An 18282-nucleotide genomic window follows, 5' to 3' on the forward strand; every position below is an offset into this window, starting at 1 on the left:
AATAAATAAATATTTCATTTTTTATTAAGGGGCAAAATTTTATGCCTAATAATAACCTTTTGCGAATTTTATACATTTTGTTTATATTTCTTGAATATTTCTTATATATTAATTATTATTTCGTAAAACTGCATTTTAAGACCAAATATTTATAGAAGATGTTGATATTTATTATTGAGAATATGTAAGTAAAAACAGGTTTAAAATATTACAATGAAAAATTATAAAATAAAATTTAATATTTAAAAGAAAGCATGAATAATAGTATAACAATAATAGTGAACAATAAATAATAATTATAATTAAAGAAATGAAAGGATAGTGAGAACAAAGAGAGAACTGATAAGCAGAATGTCTACAAATGCAAATGCAGAAATGCAAAAAGATTAGCAATTAAAATTACATCAACGCTTTCGGTACATAATTTCACTAGAATTTGTATCCGATAATTAACACATTCAATCAAACTCAATATTAGGAATTGTAATTAAATTTCTAACTTCAAATAATTAACTTAATTTAACTTTAAATTATAAGTAAACTTTTAAAAAAAAAATCGTGTTCATTTTTACGAGGCTTTTAGCTTCGTTCATTTTCTGCAGATGCAATCCTGGCACGCAGATCATGCGTAGCATGCACTTGAATAATTCACGGATCGGAACGATATCATTATAGGTGCGTAAAAATATTCAAAAAAAGCTGTATGCTGAAAGAAAGCGCTGCACCACATGCATGAGCTTGATAACTTCTCGTCGCCGCTATTACGCGTCACTATGAAGTGGGGCTAACGGAAGGATGATAAAAAGAGTCGCCCCTCGCCGCAGGGACAAGAACTACCTCCAAGATATTCGAGCAATTTCAGCCGTAGGAATATTCATGAACGATGCCGCGGTTGCTGGCTATACTGCTCCGCTTCTATTCACTCTACTGACGGCTCGGTCGAGGTCAGAAGGCTTGCTTTACGAAGCAGGAAATCTGTGCAGATGGGAGGCCATCTAAAGAAAAAAAAATGAATAGAATGGTTGGGGATGGACGTGGTTTCCCGTGGAGTGGAAAATGAGCCCAGAGGGAGGTCGTGACTGGGGTTAAGCAGCGACATCCGCACTTCAATTAGCTGAAGTGCGTAGACTAAAGAGCTGATGATGCTGTGCAATTTGTTATAGTAACTGCTTGTTGACCAATTGGTTTGAATACTTGAATAAATTACGAGATAATCAGACACACGAGTAGACAATAACTTTTTTTTTCTTTTTGCGTTTCAAGTCTGACAAACTAAATCGACACGCAGTTTATAGAACTGAAGAATGTATTTGCAAATTTGCATATGAATATTATTAAACATCGAGATCCGCTTCGAAAATAGAATTTTTTCTTTTGACTTATTTTTTATACATATATAGTATAGTGTAATACACAGAAATACATAAAATTTAGATATTCTGTATGCATGTACAAAGAATTTTTATTAATAAACACGTAATCGCTTGATTATTAAAAGAATAATATTCTTAGAGAGAGACAGCAGCATCAGAAAATAAATTAACTAAATTATGTGACTTGCTACTCTTTTAATTCATTATTTTAATCACTTGGAGCACTTTTTAATCCAGTCGTAAAGAAAAACTTAAGAAAATCCATACCACCTGAAACTCTGAACCTTATTCTTGCATAATTTACTTTGCGTTGCGAAGTGCCTCGTCCAATCCAGACGGAAATTTTTTTGTCGAGGCGAAGAAAATGAAGAAAATCTTGTCTCGTTCCGATTCTTATGGCGAAGTGCCTCGTCCGATTTTCCGACCCGCAAACGCTAACGCGTAGCTGAAACTCTATATCGACAAACCTCTCGTAGTCGACAAGAGGAAATTCGAACGGTAGTACGAGACAATTTGCTGAATCGCGATCGCCTTGAGGCTGGGAAATCGAAAACCCATGATTGCAATTTGCGCGCGCGAACACTCCGCACGACGTGGCTAAGGGCTGCTCGCATTGTCGTACGATGTGCCAAGTTTCTGCGTTTCGATCTCGTTGCACGTCTCGTTGGATCCTGAAGACGTTTTGAAGCATTTGCACAAATCAGCGGTGCTGTAAACCGCATTCCATCAAACTATTGTTCTAATTTATTATGTTAGATGATTTTTGATTCTTGAAAATAATCGTGATTATTTAGAAAAATGGAATAGAAACATAATTTTAAAAATTATCCTGGAATCGATTCTTGTTCAACATTTTTAATTGCTTATTAGTTATGGAATTTTTTAAATTCATTGTCAAGAATTTAATTTAAAATTTAATGTTCGGCAAGCATAGTATGTATACAATTGTAAACTTTCCTAAAGCCCAAATAAAAAAGTATGCTGATCGACGTATGTTGATACATGCCAATACTGAAAAGTCGTTACGCTATTTCCATGTCGGTTCAACGATGCACATTGAAAAAAGGTCAAAACAGGTATTCTTGTTTACTATACAGCATTCTTATAACTATAACCGGTTAAAAAATGCTGGATAAAAGAAACTGAGAAGTAATTCGTGAATATGACCCTCACAAAAGATTTTTTTAACGTAATATTTCTTTTGTTTTGTCGTGTCCCATTAATATAGTCATCATCAAACTATTCATCATTAATAAGGTCCAAACAAATGAGTGACGGTAAACAGAAAAGGGCGGCAGACGTCGAGGATGACAGTAGTCCTAATCTGTGATCCCTGTCTTCCACCTTCAGGTCGTCCCTTGCACCGGAAGTGTCACCGAAGGTCAGATTTACGACCGGGAACGGGTTCAGCAGGGGTCACTGGACCCCGACCGTACATTTCAGTTCCAGAACTTTTTCGAAATTTATCACGTTACAGTAATATCTATCACTTCGTTGACACTTGTACCAAAAGAGGAGGAAAGCAGATTTATTTTTAATAACATGATTTGTTTAATAATATTTGTTTAATAATATTTGTTTAATAATATTTAGAGACAGTTGTGCAATAAGGGATCGGTAAATATCGCGATTTAAAACATAATATCGAAGAATAATAATACATTGCAATTTCTAAATATTAAATATTAAAAAACCTTTTAACACGATTATAAGTTTATTTATTTCAAGCGCTTTCTATGTTTTCGTACATTTTTGTGTTTTTCTCTTTTTCAAAGATCTGAAAGCTTTGAGGGAAAAAGGATAGAAAATAACATGACAAATCCTATATCTGTCATCATGACATCATTTGTCTTCCGTTAATAGCTGTTTATCTTAATCCGTCTATTAGCCTACATTTACTCTTTGTATCGTTCGATCAAAAACACAGTAACGATCTTTATGTAAAAATTGCTGATCTAATTCATGGAAAATTCTGTCTTCGCGTGCACTAAATACTATGTTGCCTTTACTTAAACTTCGTATTTTTGCGTCATCCATCAAAATACCCATCAATAATCATTTAAGAAAAAAAATAAAGATAGATCGCGGGTCCGTAAAAACGACGCTAGCACAATCGATTATTATGGATTATCGACCTGTGCTTCCTGTTTCTGTACAGTCTTCAATTTACAATAAAGCTGGGATCCATAATAATCAGTTACGACTAAGGTTACCAACTATACTCTTAAAATTTTATGTATTTATAAAATTATATTACTAAGAATTATAAATAAAAATAATGTTCTAGAAATTTTATTTCATTATATATAAATATCTACATTTAATGCATACAAAATTATACTTCCTCTCTCTCCGCTTCCGAATCACCTTTTTTTAAAATGTATACACGTGTATCCTTTTTTTATAATTTAGATATGGTAACGCTAGTCACACGACTAACCATCATGGAATTTTAACACGCCAGAAACACCGACGACAATGATACATGTGCCGAAAAAGCCCTATAAAAGACACTCGCGCCAGACAATCCTAATAATCGGATGCATGCTCCCGCGAATGAAATAAAATCAGAGTACGCCCCGCGTTAACGAGCCATTTAGATGGAAATTTGCGCCGTTAATAAGGTACAAAGCTCTTAGCAAACGCAAAAAGCGACTATCACGCCGACGGAGAGTAGATTTACAGTCATACAACAAGAGGGGTAGCCATGCCAGTTCGACAAAGGTTAACCGTTTTTCTTGTTTATTTTCGTTGCAGGACCACCCATGGTTCATCCACCGAGTCAAACGGTGACGGCGAACGAGGGCGAATCCCTGGACATCATCGTCGAGTTTTGTGCTCGGCCGAGTTACACGAAGGTTCTCTGGATATCGGAGAAGCATGTGTATGTGCCGGACGCACCCTCCCGTGACGGAGTTCGAGCCCTCGCAATCGAGGTAAATTTGCATGTCTCGCTGTATCAAACATTGTTCGCGTGCTTGGGCGCCTTCGTACGGTTCCTCAACTCGCACGAGAGCGTCCGTGAAATTCAGATTACATAAATACACTTGGTCTCTGAAATTATGTCAATTCGATAATTTGCAGTTCATGCTCGAATTCACTGTCGCGTCCCCTTCTCAGATATACGTAAAATTAATTAAACTAAGTTCACAAATTTTGAATAATTCTTAGTGCAAGAAAAGGAAACAGCTTTTTTTTAACGATTTTTAATTCGAAATTGGACACTGATGAGAATAAATCTAATCGAGAGAAAAATTAGTAAAAATTATATTTTCAAAGCGGATCTTAGCGTTTAAATATTGCAAAGTGAATTTATATATATCCCATAGGATTTCTCTTACTTAATCAGATTTAACTATTTTGGGGTGCTGAATTCAAATCTGCCATCAAAAAAATTCCATCAAATATTTAAGATATGGTGTCAATTTTTAAGATATAGTATTTCTAAATAATAGCAATAGTAATACTGGCAATAGTTGTACTGATATTGCAATAGTAATTTTAAGTAATAATAAATAATTATACATACTTATGCTTTTAATAATTAACACGATTAATGATTAACATGCAGTTAATAATTAATACATTAAATGTATTTTTAAGTGAAAAATTAATTGAAAAAATATATTTGAGAAAAAAAACACGCGTTAAGTTCTGAAAGTTTATCATCATTGTAAATTGCAGTTTATCTCTTGTTACAAATTGCAGAAAAACAAGTTTTTTATTGCGAAATAATTACAACCTTCATAATCTGATCAGTTTATTTCCCTCAGTAAAATATATTTTTCTCATGTACTTGCACGTAAACTAATTTATTATTCTTTCCAAGCATGCTTCAACGGTCGTATTTTCACTTTATTTAGAAGAAAAATAATTACAAATATCAAAATTGTGAGCTTTACTTTTATGAATAAATAATAAATAATATACATAGAATTGCGCAAGAAGAACGTTGATCACATATTTACAGTTCGTAAATATTTGTCATTCACATTGTAGTAATATTTGGTATAATAAATTATTCATTTGAGAATATTCCTTATAAATGTAACGTAAAATGATATGATGCTTTGTCACAATGTTTGAAACAACTAATTGATATTTCTATCAATCATGGTATATAATTACATACATTATAATTACATACGTTAATGAAAGCTACGTTGCTTGCTTATTGATTCAAGTCTTTCTCCGTGAGGAGGATGAAATAGCAGAATTTTATTAAAAGCTACGATCTGATTTACTCTGTTTTGCGCGGATGATTTTCTTTTTTTTTTTCGGCAATCTCGTGCTCTCGTGCACTGTAAAAATACCACGCAAAAACGCAATTCGCGCGTTCGCTGAAAATCCGTCGTCTTTTGTAACACGGGGATGACGTTCGTATACTCGCTCGGGGATTACACGCTTCCACGAGGGGCGTGGTTGGTCCTTCGACGCGAAAATTATGTCGCTATCCCCGGCATGGACGTTCGCGTGATATCCGAAGGTATTGCGATGCGACTCGGCAGAGCAGAGAGAGAAAGCTACCGAGAGGAAGGCTTGGGAACGGCCAAGCTCTCGCCTTTCGCTCGCGAGAACGGCGGAGGGTAGCGAGATGAAAGGGATGCGGATAGAAATGGTGACAAGATACTACGAGAATGTATATGCAGACCGGTTTATGCGTATGCATATACGCGCGCTTATTTCATTTCCACAGTCGGCGTACTTCTTTTTCCGCCCGAGCGGAGACAGAATCCGCGCGCGCGTGCGCGCGTGGAGGTAGTCGCATCATAAAGGACGGATTAACCATTTTTCCAGGAGTGCCGGGCGGACACGGACAATGCGACGGAGCTTTGCGAAGGATTTGCCGATGCACCCGGTGTTGCGTTTGTTTTTATTAACGTTTGATCCTATTCGCTATGTGAGCGCGATAAGGACGAGCAGTCCGATTTCGCGGTGCGAGTAACGATTGGCTCGGTCGATTCTATTGAAAATTGCGGACTTTATTGGGAATCACGATGATGCGAGCACAATGTAGTGTCGTGTTTACATTACAGGTAGCGACGTATAATATATCTCGCGTCCGTAGATAATATTTATAAAATATAGGTATCTTATACGGATTATAGCATCGCATGCGCATTATTCTCCGCAGCGTTGATACTTTAAATAAAAATGGTGAACGAAACTAAGCATCAAAGCGATCTACAGAAAAGAAATAACGTATCTATTGGGAAATGATAAAAAATGTAATTACAGTTTCCGGATGGTGAAATTTCTTTTTGATCATCGAATATTACGATAATATTATCGGATATTATTAAGATACTTTTGAGAATATACTTCGTACGCAAAATATTTTCATAGCGCCGCTTACGTATCGATCTTCTTTTCGCGATGATACTCTGTTGAAAGCTATTACGTATCATATAGAGACTTCTCAAAAACGTCTATACTGTATTGAAAGGTGATTTTATTGCTGAATCACATAAAAACTATAGATATAGAACAAAATCGATTGTCAATAATTGATAATTAATAATCAATAAAACATTTATATTTTCGTAATTAAAAACATTTATTAACAAGAAAGTTTATTAATTACTGAATGGCTTTATTGCTATGCTTAATCGAAAAACTACGTAATGAATTATTTATATGAAAAAATTTAAATTACTTTATTATTACTTTATTACATACATCGTAATATTTTTTCGTGAGAAATAAAATGTATACGTACATACGTAATGCAAACAGAAAAAAGTTAACGCACAATTTACAATTATTTTATTGTGTTTAATGTTATTTTACATATGTTTGGATATAAATTAACTTCAAACAAGTTGAAATTGTGTTATAATGGAAAATTTAAAGAGGAAAGCCAAAGTTATTAAAATACAATAATAAATTAAAAAGGGAATAAAAAATTTAAAAGGCGCAAGAAGAAAAAGTTAGAAGAAATGACAACGAGGTAAAGAAATGTTAAATATGTTAGTAGATAAGAAAAAAGCAGAAAGAAAATAAAAGAAATTGGAAGTAAAAAGAGTATGAATGAAATAGGAGGTAGAAGTTTACAAAGAGAATAGGTTAATGGAGATAGAGAAATGTCAAGAAATCTCGATAGAAAAAGCTCGAACAGGCAAAGTAGAATATGTTAGTAAAGGAATACTGAGTAAAGTAAGGGAAACGGACGACGAGATAGTTTGAGAAGGAAAAAGAAAAATGAAAGTTACAGAAACTTAGAATGTATTAGCGGAGAAAGTTTGGACAAACTAAAGAAAGAAAGAGAACAAAAAGATAAGAATGAAAGAACAAGGCAACAACAAAGCCAATAGCAAAACCAATATGATGGCGTGATAAAAAGGAGGTATGCACGATGGTATGGTAAAAAAGACAGAAAGATACATAGAGATATGAGATGAAAACAACAAGAAGAGAAAGACAGGGAGGAAGCAAGCGAGACGCGGGATGATTCGCAAAGAGGGGTGCGGAAATGGAAGGTGGGATGATGCGGACAGAGTTCGTAAATAAAAAATACAAAAAGAATGGATCGACTGATGGGGGAGTGCGAGCTTCCGTCGTGCCGAAAAGATGGAGGTCGGGAGGAGGTCGAAACGCGGGGTTAAATGGAAAAAACTGCCGATTCCTTGCATACGAAAAACTCACAAGACCCCCCTTTGCAGCAACGAATCCTCCGTCTGCTGGGAGTCGACGAGATACATTGCCGTAAGATGACATCAGTTTCGTCAATGTATAATATGATTCTCCGATTCAATTACGTATTCCTCCACGGCCGCGTTATCGATAAAATGAATACGAGAGAGATACTGTTGCCTCGATATTAAAAGGTCACAATGACATTCCGTGTTATTATATTCGATCAGTTCTGTGCGAGTACAGTGATGAGGTCTTCTATTATGTGCATTCTGATTGTATACTAAAACAAGATCAAAAACGAAATTATCGCAAATCGTCAAATATTCCCTTCAATGTCGCAATAGCAAAGAAATATCAAATATAATAGTATATACGATATTTTACGATATTCTGTAATTTAAAAGTTGATAAATGTTTTATGTCTCTTGACATATATGTTTTTCTCTTTTCATTATCAAATAATCATTTTATAAAGCAAAGATATTAATACAACAGTTAAAGCTATACCACGTTTTGGCTAAATATATATTACCGAAGTAATTCAAGATGTTCAGTGTAAATTTAAAGCATTTGAGGCATTTAATATTTAAGAGCTTAAAATGAAATTTTGATGTTAAATTGGCAATAGAAAAGTTGGAACAAAATATTTTCGCAATTAATTTCTGTTTTTCTTGTACTTCCTTTTCCAATTTAACCTAGCAATGTTAATAATATATCTTATATTTTTAAAAAACATATATTAAAATAATAAAAATTTAATATTTATCCTAATAACAAAAAGGTCATATTTTAGAATATTTTTACTTGTATTTAACGACATAATATAAAATGGGAACTTAAAAACCTGAAAGGTATTCGATTGTCTAATGATGAAGGAAACATTGACAAATCTTAAATATAAAATATAAATATTTGTCAAGAGAAAATTTCATCTCATTTTTTTCATTGTTTCGTACAAACCATCAGTGTTGCTCTCCTATTAAGGTCAATTATCTCATAAACCGAAAGTTTCGTAGACCTATGATCGGCTTAATACGATTGATTTTTCCATGAACAAAGAAACGAAGTCGAAGAAAGAGGAGTCATTATAGGTACTAATGCGGAAAGTAATAAAACGTATTTTAAGGGGATAAAAGACGAAGAAAATGGAGAAGGTGGGGAGTCTAAGAAGAAGCAGTCGAAGGTAAGATGGATAATTGAAGCGAGAACATAGAACGATGCCGGAAGTTCCCAGTTTGCTCTTGCCGGAAGTTTTACGTGAAAGTTTAATCGTAAAGACAGAGAGAAAGAGACTATGCCTGATAAGGGGACGACTGGATGGACGTTATCGAATCGCAAGTTAATGAGCATTATGCGATAAAAACGTCTTAGTCTGGAGCATGACCTGCGGCAACCAGATCCCAATGGTTTAAAACGCTATGAAAGCGCCATAAAAACGTCTTCGTAAAGATCTTCGCGAGCACGAGCTTGATACCGTCACTGTCAATTGTAGATGCCATTTTACTTTGGCTCGTTACCCTGCTTCAGCTTGTTAAAGAAAAACTTTCGGAATTCCCTCTATAGTGTCTCGCTTGACATCTTATCAGGGAACAAAGCGATTTTGATATGGGTCAACCTCAAACGAGTTCATTTCTCGCAACCCATGACTGTAAACAGGAATTTCAGTCAACCTTTAGGAAAAATAACATCGTGAGAAGTACATATATATATGTAATCATAAAAATATGCTTAGTATACTAAAAAATGTAATAAAAACTCGCATTCAATGGCAATGTTGGAAAAAAACACGTCAATTTATTTAAATTTAAATATACATTTAAATATATCTATTATAATATATTTTTATATATTCTTGTTAAACAAAATTTGAATTTTTAATATATAAATTTAAAAAGTAAAAGATAGAAGAGATTATATTTAATAATCAAAATAACTATTTTTTAAATATGAATATTAAATGAATAATATCTTGTCTTCCTAATTCCTTTGTATACTACTGAATATATTGAAACTAAAATTCTTCACAACCTTTGGTTTCTTTAGAAATGGAAAACATTCGATAAGGAGCAGTTATTTATATTTCGTTTTACTTTTTTGCAGGACGGCGGCACGGAGTCATGTTACAGGACGACCCTGCGTTTCGAAACGATTCAGTCGTCACATACAGGAGAATGGTTGCTACTGGTCCGTTCGTCAGAAGGGATCGCCGACGCTTCCGTTCTATTAAACGTGACACGCGCTTCCGGTTACAGTCATGCCCACATCCGATCGGCGAGTATTACGTACCTTCTACTTTGCCTGATCCTACAGGCGATCTTGCGGGAATACCGTCGCTGAGGCGATCGTCCGATGGAGATTTTGGCGGAAGAAACTTTGGCAAAATTCCTAGCTATATGGAAAGCTCGTACGTTAGCTTCCCCAATGACGAGAGGAAAAGGGAAGCTTCTCTGTACATAATATCGAAATTCTTTCTCCGAAAGAATTTTCCCCGCGCGATTCTCGCGTCAACGAGACGCACAATTTGCCCGACGTGCCGCGACGCGACACTTGCGTCTCTGGCATAGCACGAATACAATGAAACACTGGATGGGAGTTCTGCTGACGCGCCTTCGGCGCGAATTATTACGGCCTTGGTGTTCCTCGGATCTCGTAGCGGGTCCTCTTGTTCTACTCTAGGACGCGAATCTGGATAACGCGTTTACGAATGTACGATCACGCGAAAGCGCACGGACCGTTGCCATCGTTATGTAAAATCTTAGGCAAGCTTGCGTCCGCTCGAACGAGTCCCCGTGCGATTGAGACACGATTAAAATTCGATTTCTCTGGCCTTATATATGAGAATAGCGGAGGAGTGAGAGAGAGAGTGAGGAGAGGAAGAGAAGGGAAAGAGATCGCGCGGGCGATGGGATACGTATTTATATAGAGTGAAAATTTGTAAACTACGAATCCGCGTTCACGCGCGTGCACCGACAGTCGCGCGATACGCTATACGTGTATATACTTGTATAGGTAATAAATAAATAAGCCGGTGTTTATGAATTGTGGAACGGTGTTCCCACGTGTAGGGATCAGAACGAAACGAAGACCAATTCTTTTTTTTCTCTTTTCTTTTTTGCCACTCGAATTTCTCGCAAATGAAAGATATGAGATATAGCCGTCAAATTGTGACCGAATAAATTCTGATAGATACCGACTTCGAGCCGAACTGTAATCTATTAATATTGCAAAGTGAACTCGCGACGCGCGAGTTCAACAAGCGATACTGCCCATATTAAATAACGAAATAATAAGATTTGTGCCGGCAGGATGGTGTGATGAAAGAAACTAGAGAGCTAATTGCAAATTTTAACTTTTAACGAGGGACATACGATTTTCTGCACGTCCAGGAAAGTGTATGGGGTATGTCAACGGACGGGAAAAACTTAATTGTGCAACGTCAAATATTCCCAAAGATAGGGCGACTAAAATAAATTGTTGTATATTATTTAGAGTAAGTAGAGTTTGATAGTATGTATATAGTGACTGTAAATGCGTAGGCTATCGTACGCCCGTACACGACGAATTATACAGTGACGCTGTTAGAGATATATTTATTATTCGTTGATATATTTTTATAAAGTTTTATTTAGCCATAAGTTCTCGTTCGCCTTCCCCCCCTGAATCTCGTTCGCACGATCATAACGCTCATTTCGTTGAGTGAGGCAGAGGAGCAAAGCGGCGATGGCGCTTTGTGCTAAGAACTTTTCAACGAGAACCTTACAATAAAATATACTATGTCCTATAAACGTCCTAAATTGAATTTAGCTGTAGCTATTGTGAGAAACACAGACATTGTTGTTTCTGCGATACTTTGATCTATCTGATTGGAAACGGAACGTAGCGCGACATAGCGACTCCGTTCCAATCGATTCCGCTTTTTTCGTTACCTTAAGGTAACTTTTTTTGTAAATTCGGTGGTTCCTAATTTTTGTAAAAATAGAATTTGTACTCGGCTTACCGACGACTAATGCTAATCCTTGTCGCCGGTACGTCTTATCCGCGCGTGTGACCGCAGTCGGTACTATCTATAGATACGAAATAAACATACCTGATGTCTTCACGTTAATTTAGTCGACTTCGACGAATCCGAGTTTTTTTTTCAGATCGCTAAGGTGTTACAAGTAAGCAACGTGGTGTAATCGTTGTACCCAATGATGCCTAAGAGTCCAATAAATGATATTTACAATAATCGTAGTGTGTGCATTTATGACATTTCCTTTATCATGATCTACTTTCTCCATTATTTTGTTTCTACTTTAAGCTTTAGACTAATATCTTTCCAGTTTAAAAAGTCAACACTATTTATTTGCGTTATGTAATTTCGAAATTAGAGATTCGTTATTTATTCCATTAAATCGGATGCTAAATTCGCCATTTTCAACAGGTCGTCTGTTTGAGAACGACCAAAACTATGTCATAAGATTGGTCCAATGAAGGAAAAATTTTTTTGGCGAGTAAAAAAATTATAAAACTTTGAAGGATTTCTTCGCAGGTTGTTTGCGAGAAGAACACGAATTGGGTCTCTCTAATCAAATAAGATGAATCTGGAAGTTTCAGGTAAGTTCTAATAAGTGAAAGGAACGGAGCAGCGGATGATTTTACAAAGAAATCAACGTGAAAAATTCTTTCAGCCAAACGTAACCGACTTTACAATCATTTTCTTTCAAATGGTTTTTGCCTGTGGTTTGAACTGCGACATTTGAAACCCAGTCTATTTTCTATTACTTTTACTTCCGACCGTTTTCTGTTATTCCACGAGGTTTATATTTGTTTTTATATACAGAAGTCTATCGCGTGCATTAATTGTTAGTTATAAAAATACGGCTATAAAACGCTAATGAGAATATTAACTGTTAAATCTTAAGAAGTCAATTTCTCTTTTCAATTTATTGATCAGTTTTTTTTAACCATTATAATTGTTTGTGCATTTATGTTTAAATCTAATTAATTGTGATACAAAATGAAATTAAATTAATTAACATAGAAATTACACAAGTTCATTAATCTTGCTCTTTTCAAAGCATTCTGCGAACTGAATGTTCGCTCAACTAAAAAGACTGTAATGAAAATTTTTTTTTATTTGGCATATTACTATCATTTGACAACGTTTCACATTAAGAAATGAGTTTTCTTTTAAATTACATATGCCAGACCACAGCGCACGATATCACACATTACATTTGAAGATGTTCCTCGCTAAATTGTGTCGACGGCGAGAACTGACCGCATTATGTCCCGTCGACACATATATAGACATATGTGTGTGTAATAAATATATTCGTATATGTATTTTAATATACATATATATATAGATGTATAATATATACATATTACGATGAAAATAATTTAATTCGCAATACCAACACACGCAGTGTAGCGAATGCGCCAACCAAGTCACGTGTAACAGTCGCGTTAACTGGCGCATACACGTATATATATTTCTCGGCTTAAATATAACGAGCTTTCGCTACGAACATCGTGGTAAAGGTAGCAGGACGAAAAGGAGGAGGAAGAGGAGGCAGTGGGTTTCAGTTTGCAGGAAGCCTAGGATCGTTTCATCTCTTCCTCCGCGCGCAGCGGAGAACAATCCGGCTTTGTCTCGTGGAAGCGCGTTTCCTACGCCACTACTACCACTTGGCCATAATTTCAGCTTTTTAGATGTTGCCGGCAGATTGAAGAAGCTACGAGTGTTAAAAGAAGCGAAATGATCGCTCGGGTCGTTCCACGCAACGAGGACTTTCAAGTCTCACAATCAGTTGGCCCACCATTAATGATAATTACGCCGTTTGCGAGAGATTCGATTAATCTCGACAATCGCAGTTAGATTTTCACAGAACAACCACCAGACATTTGTCCATTCATCGTCATACTACGTTTCACTGAATATTTCATAGACCTCTCCAATATTTCTTATCCGATCTCTTCGTTTCACTTGACGAATACAAATGACGGCTATAACAATGCGTAACTGATTGTGATGACTGAATGGCCATAAAAGCAATATACGCTCAACGTCGATAAAATAAAAATGCACTTCTTCACAACGCAATCGGCTATTTAAATTGAATAACGTTAAACGTTAAACGTTTGTTACTCAATTTATATCTGTTTCTATCAATATAGTTTTAATTTTAATCTCGATTCAACTAACTCTTCCCTTTTTCTGGTTCTAAAAATTAGAAGAAGATGAAAAATAGTTAAATCGAGATTAAAGTTTATCTACATTGATAGAAACGGATACTAGGCTCATTTCTATATAGATTAACTTTAATCTCGGTTTAATTTATCTTTTTCTCTTTCTTAGAACTAGAAGAAGATACAAAGTAAGTTAAACCGAAATTGAAATTAATAAATGATATCAATGCAAATACAACAAAAAAATGTCTTTTCTCTTTTTTTCTTTTTTAACGGTAATATGTTGTTAATATATAGTTATATAGTTTTTGACATATCTAGATTTCTCTTCTAATAAAATCCTCAATTTTCTAGGTAATCTTTAACATAAGAGAACGGCACATAGAGAGAAACATTTGTAAAGTTCCTCGTAAGTTGTGTTCCTACAAGCCGTATATTCGTGCACCGACGCAGCATCGCATTATCTCGGGAGATTTGAAACTCGTATGGAGAAAATTATGTTCGGGATTTCCGTGGCTGAGTCGGCGGCTTTTTGCGATCGTCCCTATCCTTAATCTTACCAAATCGATCCTGCTAATACATAATGGATCCCTGAGGCTTGTGATCCGAAATTCGTTCAATCGAATTAACAGCGTCGACAGCACTTTTTCTTCTCCCCTTCTTTTTTCTTTCTCGCTAAATTAATATTGCAAGAAGATATAATGCGTAAGACCAAATCTTTGTGCAATGAAAGTCTACCATATAAAGATTTTTCTTTCGCTCTGGAAAAACCGGATAAGATAACTTTCGTAATTTATTATAATGCTTTTAGAAAATTAAGAAATAATATCTGCTGCTTTTAAGTCGCAGATTAACTTAATAATCTATCACATGAAAAAAAGTATATAAAAGTACACGGATAATAAGTATAAAAATTATACATTTTATAATAGAAACACATTCTTTGCGCTTGTCACTGATAAAATTTAATATATTTTTAACAGTATAAAAATGTTGTGTTATAAACTAAAAATTAAAGTTGAAGTTCTTATAATTATCAAGTCGTTTCGCAGATATAAAAGGTATCCTATATATAACAATTCTTAAGAACAAATTCCTTGATTGATTATTTTGAGACAAAAATTTTTAAATGTCAAAAATCGAGATTTTAATAATTTTTGAGTTATAAGTATTTAAAAGTCGGTCATTTAATAATATACGTACACATAAAAAAACCTAATACTTACATATAGAAAATAGGTTTACAGAAATATTAAATAATCTTATAAAAGTAAAAATAATCTTACTATTTTTAGATATGTTTTCAAAGAGAGATGCTATTTATGTCATTCTATCTTTGTTTTTCTAATGAAGAATAGAATGACACAAATCTAAAATCTAAATATTTATGGAAAATTATATGGGAATTTTTATCTCGAAATAATCTGCTCAACGTTGTTACCTTTATCGGACATCTACAGTTTTGTTTATAACCCTATTAATATGGCATGTTATATTAAAGTAAAACGGATTTATTACAACATTAAAATGAATTTAATGAAATTTATATTGAAAGTTAACAAAAATTTCTAATGATTAATTGCTTACTATTGAGATAAATACATTTGTTATTAATGTTTTCTAAAATTTCCCAAATAATTATCATAGTTCACGCTATTATTTATATTCTTGAGTTGTTTAAGCTTGTATAGTAAATGCGAGTTGTCTCTTCCTTCTTTCATGTTATCTTACCCAAGCTTTCGCGAAGCTCCATAAAGAGCAACTTCAAGAATATGCAGTTTAAAGTCTCATGTTATCTTCTCTTGCTCGCGTACGTCAAAGCAGATTTAACAATAAACTCAGAAACGGTAATACATTGCATCATTATTCTTGAACCTTATGTATTATAATAAACAAAATCAAGAATGGATGGTGCAAAGTTTGATGTAAAATACGAGAATGTGCAAAACGCTTGTTCCACGAATTTCAAAATTTTATGCTCCGTTATAAGATAGAAAAATACTATTTTACAACAGATTTAAGAATCTCACTGAAAATCACACGGAGAAGTCTTAGCTGGATAACTTTCTTAGATCGTAAGACACGTATGTTGTATGAGCTGACTTTCCAACGAACTACTTAACGTCAAATTATCATGCGCGTTACATCACATCAGTTAAACTTCACCTACTTATTAGACGTTACCATGTCATTTACCGTCATTGTCAAACTTTACTTAGGTAAAGGTCATTATATTAATTCTTGAAAAGTTCACCGACTACCATTCGCAATTAAACATGCCCCCTCATTAAGAACCGAGGACGAATAGCTATCTTTGTTGCGATATTGCCAACATTTATCTTACCGCAACGTCCTGTCCCCACTAAAAATCAAGTTCATCAAGGGTAGACAATTAACAAAAGCGAAGCTACCGAAACGCTCTCAGTGGCGGCGCTTTCGTTCCCAAGGAGAACGTTCTCGAATAACGCCTACGTGGAGCCAGTAAATTACTCTTAACTTCTCGGAGGGTAAAAATTACGGAGTTGTAAGGCTAGGAACACCCGGGGAGGGCTTAAACCTCCGTCGCCTCGCGAGGGGCCATAATTCTCGCGCTATCTACACTGAAATTGCTCCTTGCCTCGTCCGGGATAGCAGCCACCCGCGGGAATCGCTCGTCATTTATTTATTTTCCCACTTCCCAACGGGACGCGCACGTCAGAAAGCGCAAAAGATATATCCGAGGACATACGTGATCGAGAGTGCATGCGCTGCCACACGCCATCGCTCGTCCATGCGAAATGCAGTTGGGCTGCACCTAATATTCGCAGGGCGATCAATTTGGAAGACAAAGAGCGACAGTAGACGAGTCGGAAATTGTGATTATATTTAAAAAACGTTGGACACTCAATCTTAAGACTAAGAAAATATCAAAAATTTTATGGGAATTAATAAAAATAAAGATAATTATCGTAATGAAATAACAATTTTAAAAAGTAATAATATAAAAATATTATTTTTGATAAATTTCTAATAGAAATTTATAAAATAAAAATATAAAGAAATTTTTTTAATTCTATTAACAAATATTCAAGATTCATTATTTTTATTAAACTTGTTAACGACTGTTTATAGCTATTGAAGACAAATATTTTTATTTATGTCATGATATGTAATATTGGTTTTTTTTTAACATAAATGTATATCATTATCACGTGATTTTGTGTTTTATATAGATGTTTGTAGCATTTATATATATATATATATATATATATATATATATATATATATATCTATAGCTGAGATATTTTTATGATAACAAATATTGTTTAATAACAATATAATCTACAGACGCAATCTTATCTATAAACATAAAACAAAATTTAAAATAAAAATTGTTAATTTTGTTTATACATTATATTTTTCATTACAAACTTGTTTTAAAAATCTTAATAAATACAAATAATAATTACAAAGTTAAGTTAATAGGGTTAATAAGAGTCTAGCACGACTTATTTATTAAATAGTATTTCACATACAAATTCTCAATAACATACTCACGTCTATTTGCAACTCAATTTCCATAAAAGATTGAATCAAAGGCTCCAATGAGAATTAAACATCTTTAATAATAAAATTTATATCAAGTTTCAAAGTAGTCAGTGTAGTTTATGGCTCAAATATCTTGGATATCCGTATCTCTTTATATTTGCGTCCCTATAAGAGCAGGAGCAGTAGAAATAATGCTTGCAAGTACGCGGTAAAATCGCGTTCTAAATGCTAATTCGTCCATTTTCTTAGCTCGTCTCGTGGAAACCGTGAAGGACCTTTGCGTACGTTGTAAGACCACCCGCTGAAAATTCGTCCCTTGGTATCGGGCTTTAGGTACAAGGGAAGGATATACAAGGGATCGGGCTCTCAACTCGTGTCGCTTAGAATATCAAATTATACGTGGTAACATCGGCAAGGTAACTCTCCACCGTTAAAACGTGGAAACTTTATCAATTTACCGCGATACAGGTGAAGTGATTTCTTCCAACGAAAGAGATAGATAGCTATACCATCATTTAAGTAAATGGATAATGAGATAAGCAGAGAATGAAAAATTATTCTTTAAAAGTAA

The 18282-nt window shown here is 34.6% G+C and overlaps 2 protein-coding genes across 9 annotated transcripts in view; one reads left to right on the forward strand and one right to left on the reverse strand.

Annotated features, from left to right (window-relative positions):
• tei (irregular chiasm C-roughest protein teiresias) overlaps positions 1–12237 on the forward strand; it is a 358357-nt gene extending 346120 nt beyond the window's left edge. For all 3 annotated transcript variants that reach the window (XM_011069762.2, XM_011069761.2, XM_011069760.2), the window contains exons 10-11: positions 4131–4309; positions 10110–12237. In XM_011069762.2, the coding sequence (XP_011068064.1) occupies positions 4131–4309; positions 10110–10346 (416 nt within the window). In that variant the 3' untranslated portion in view covers positions 10347–12237. The remainder of the gene's footprint in view (positions 1–4130; positions 4310–10109) is intronic.
• The window catches only part of LOC147910437 (uncharacterized), a 214598-nt gene that overhangs the window by 97347 nt on the left and 98969 nt on the right, over positions 1–18282 (reverse strand). The gene's annotated exons all lie outside the window — the stretch shown is intronic.

Source organism: Acromyrmex echinatior, chromosome 2 (assembly GCF_024713525.1).
Source record: "Acromyrmex echinatior isolate Ae372 chromosome 2, ASM2471352v2, whole genome shotgun sequence".
Classification (NCBI taxonomy): Eukaryota; Metazoa; Arthropoda; class Insecta; order Hymenoptera; family Formicidae; genus Acromyrmex; species Acromyrmex echinatior.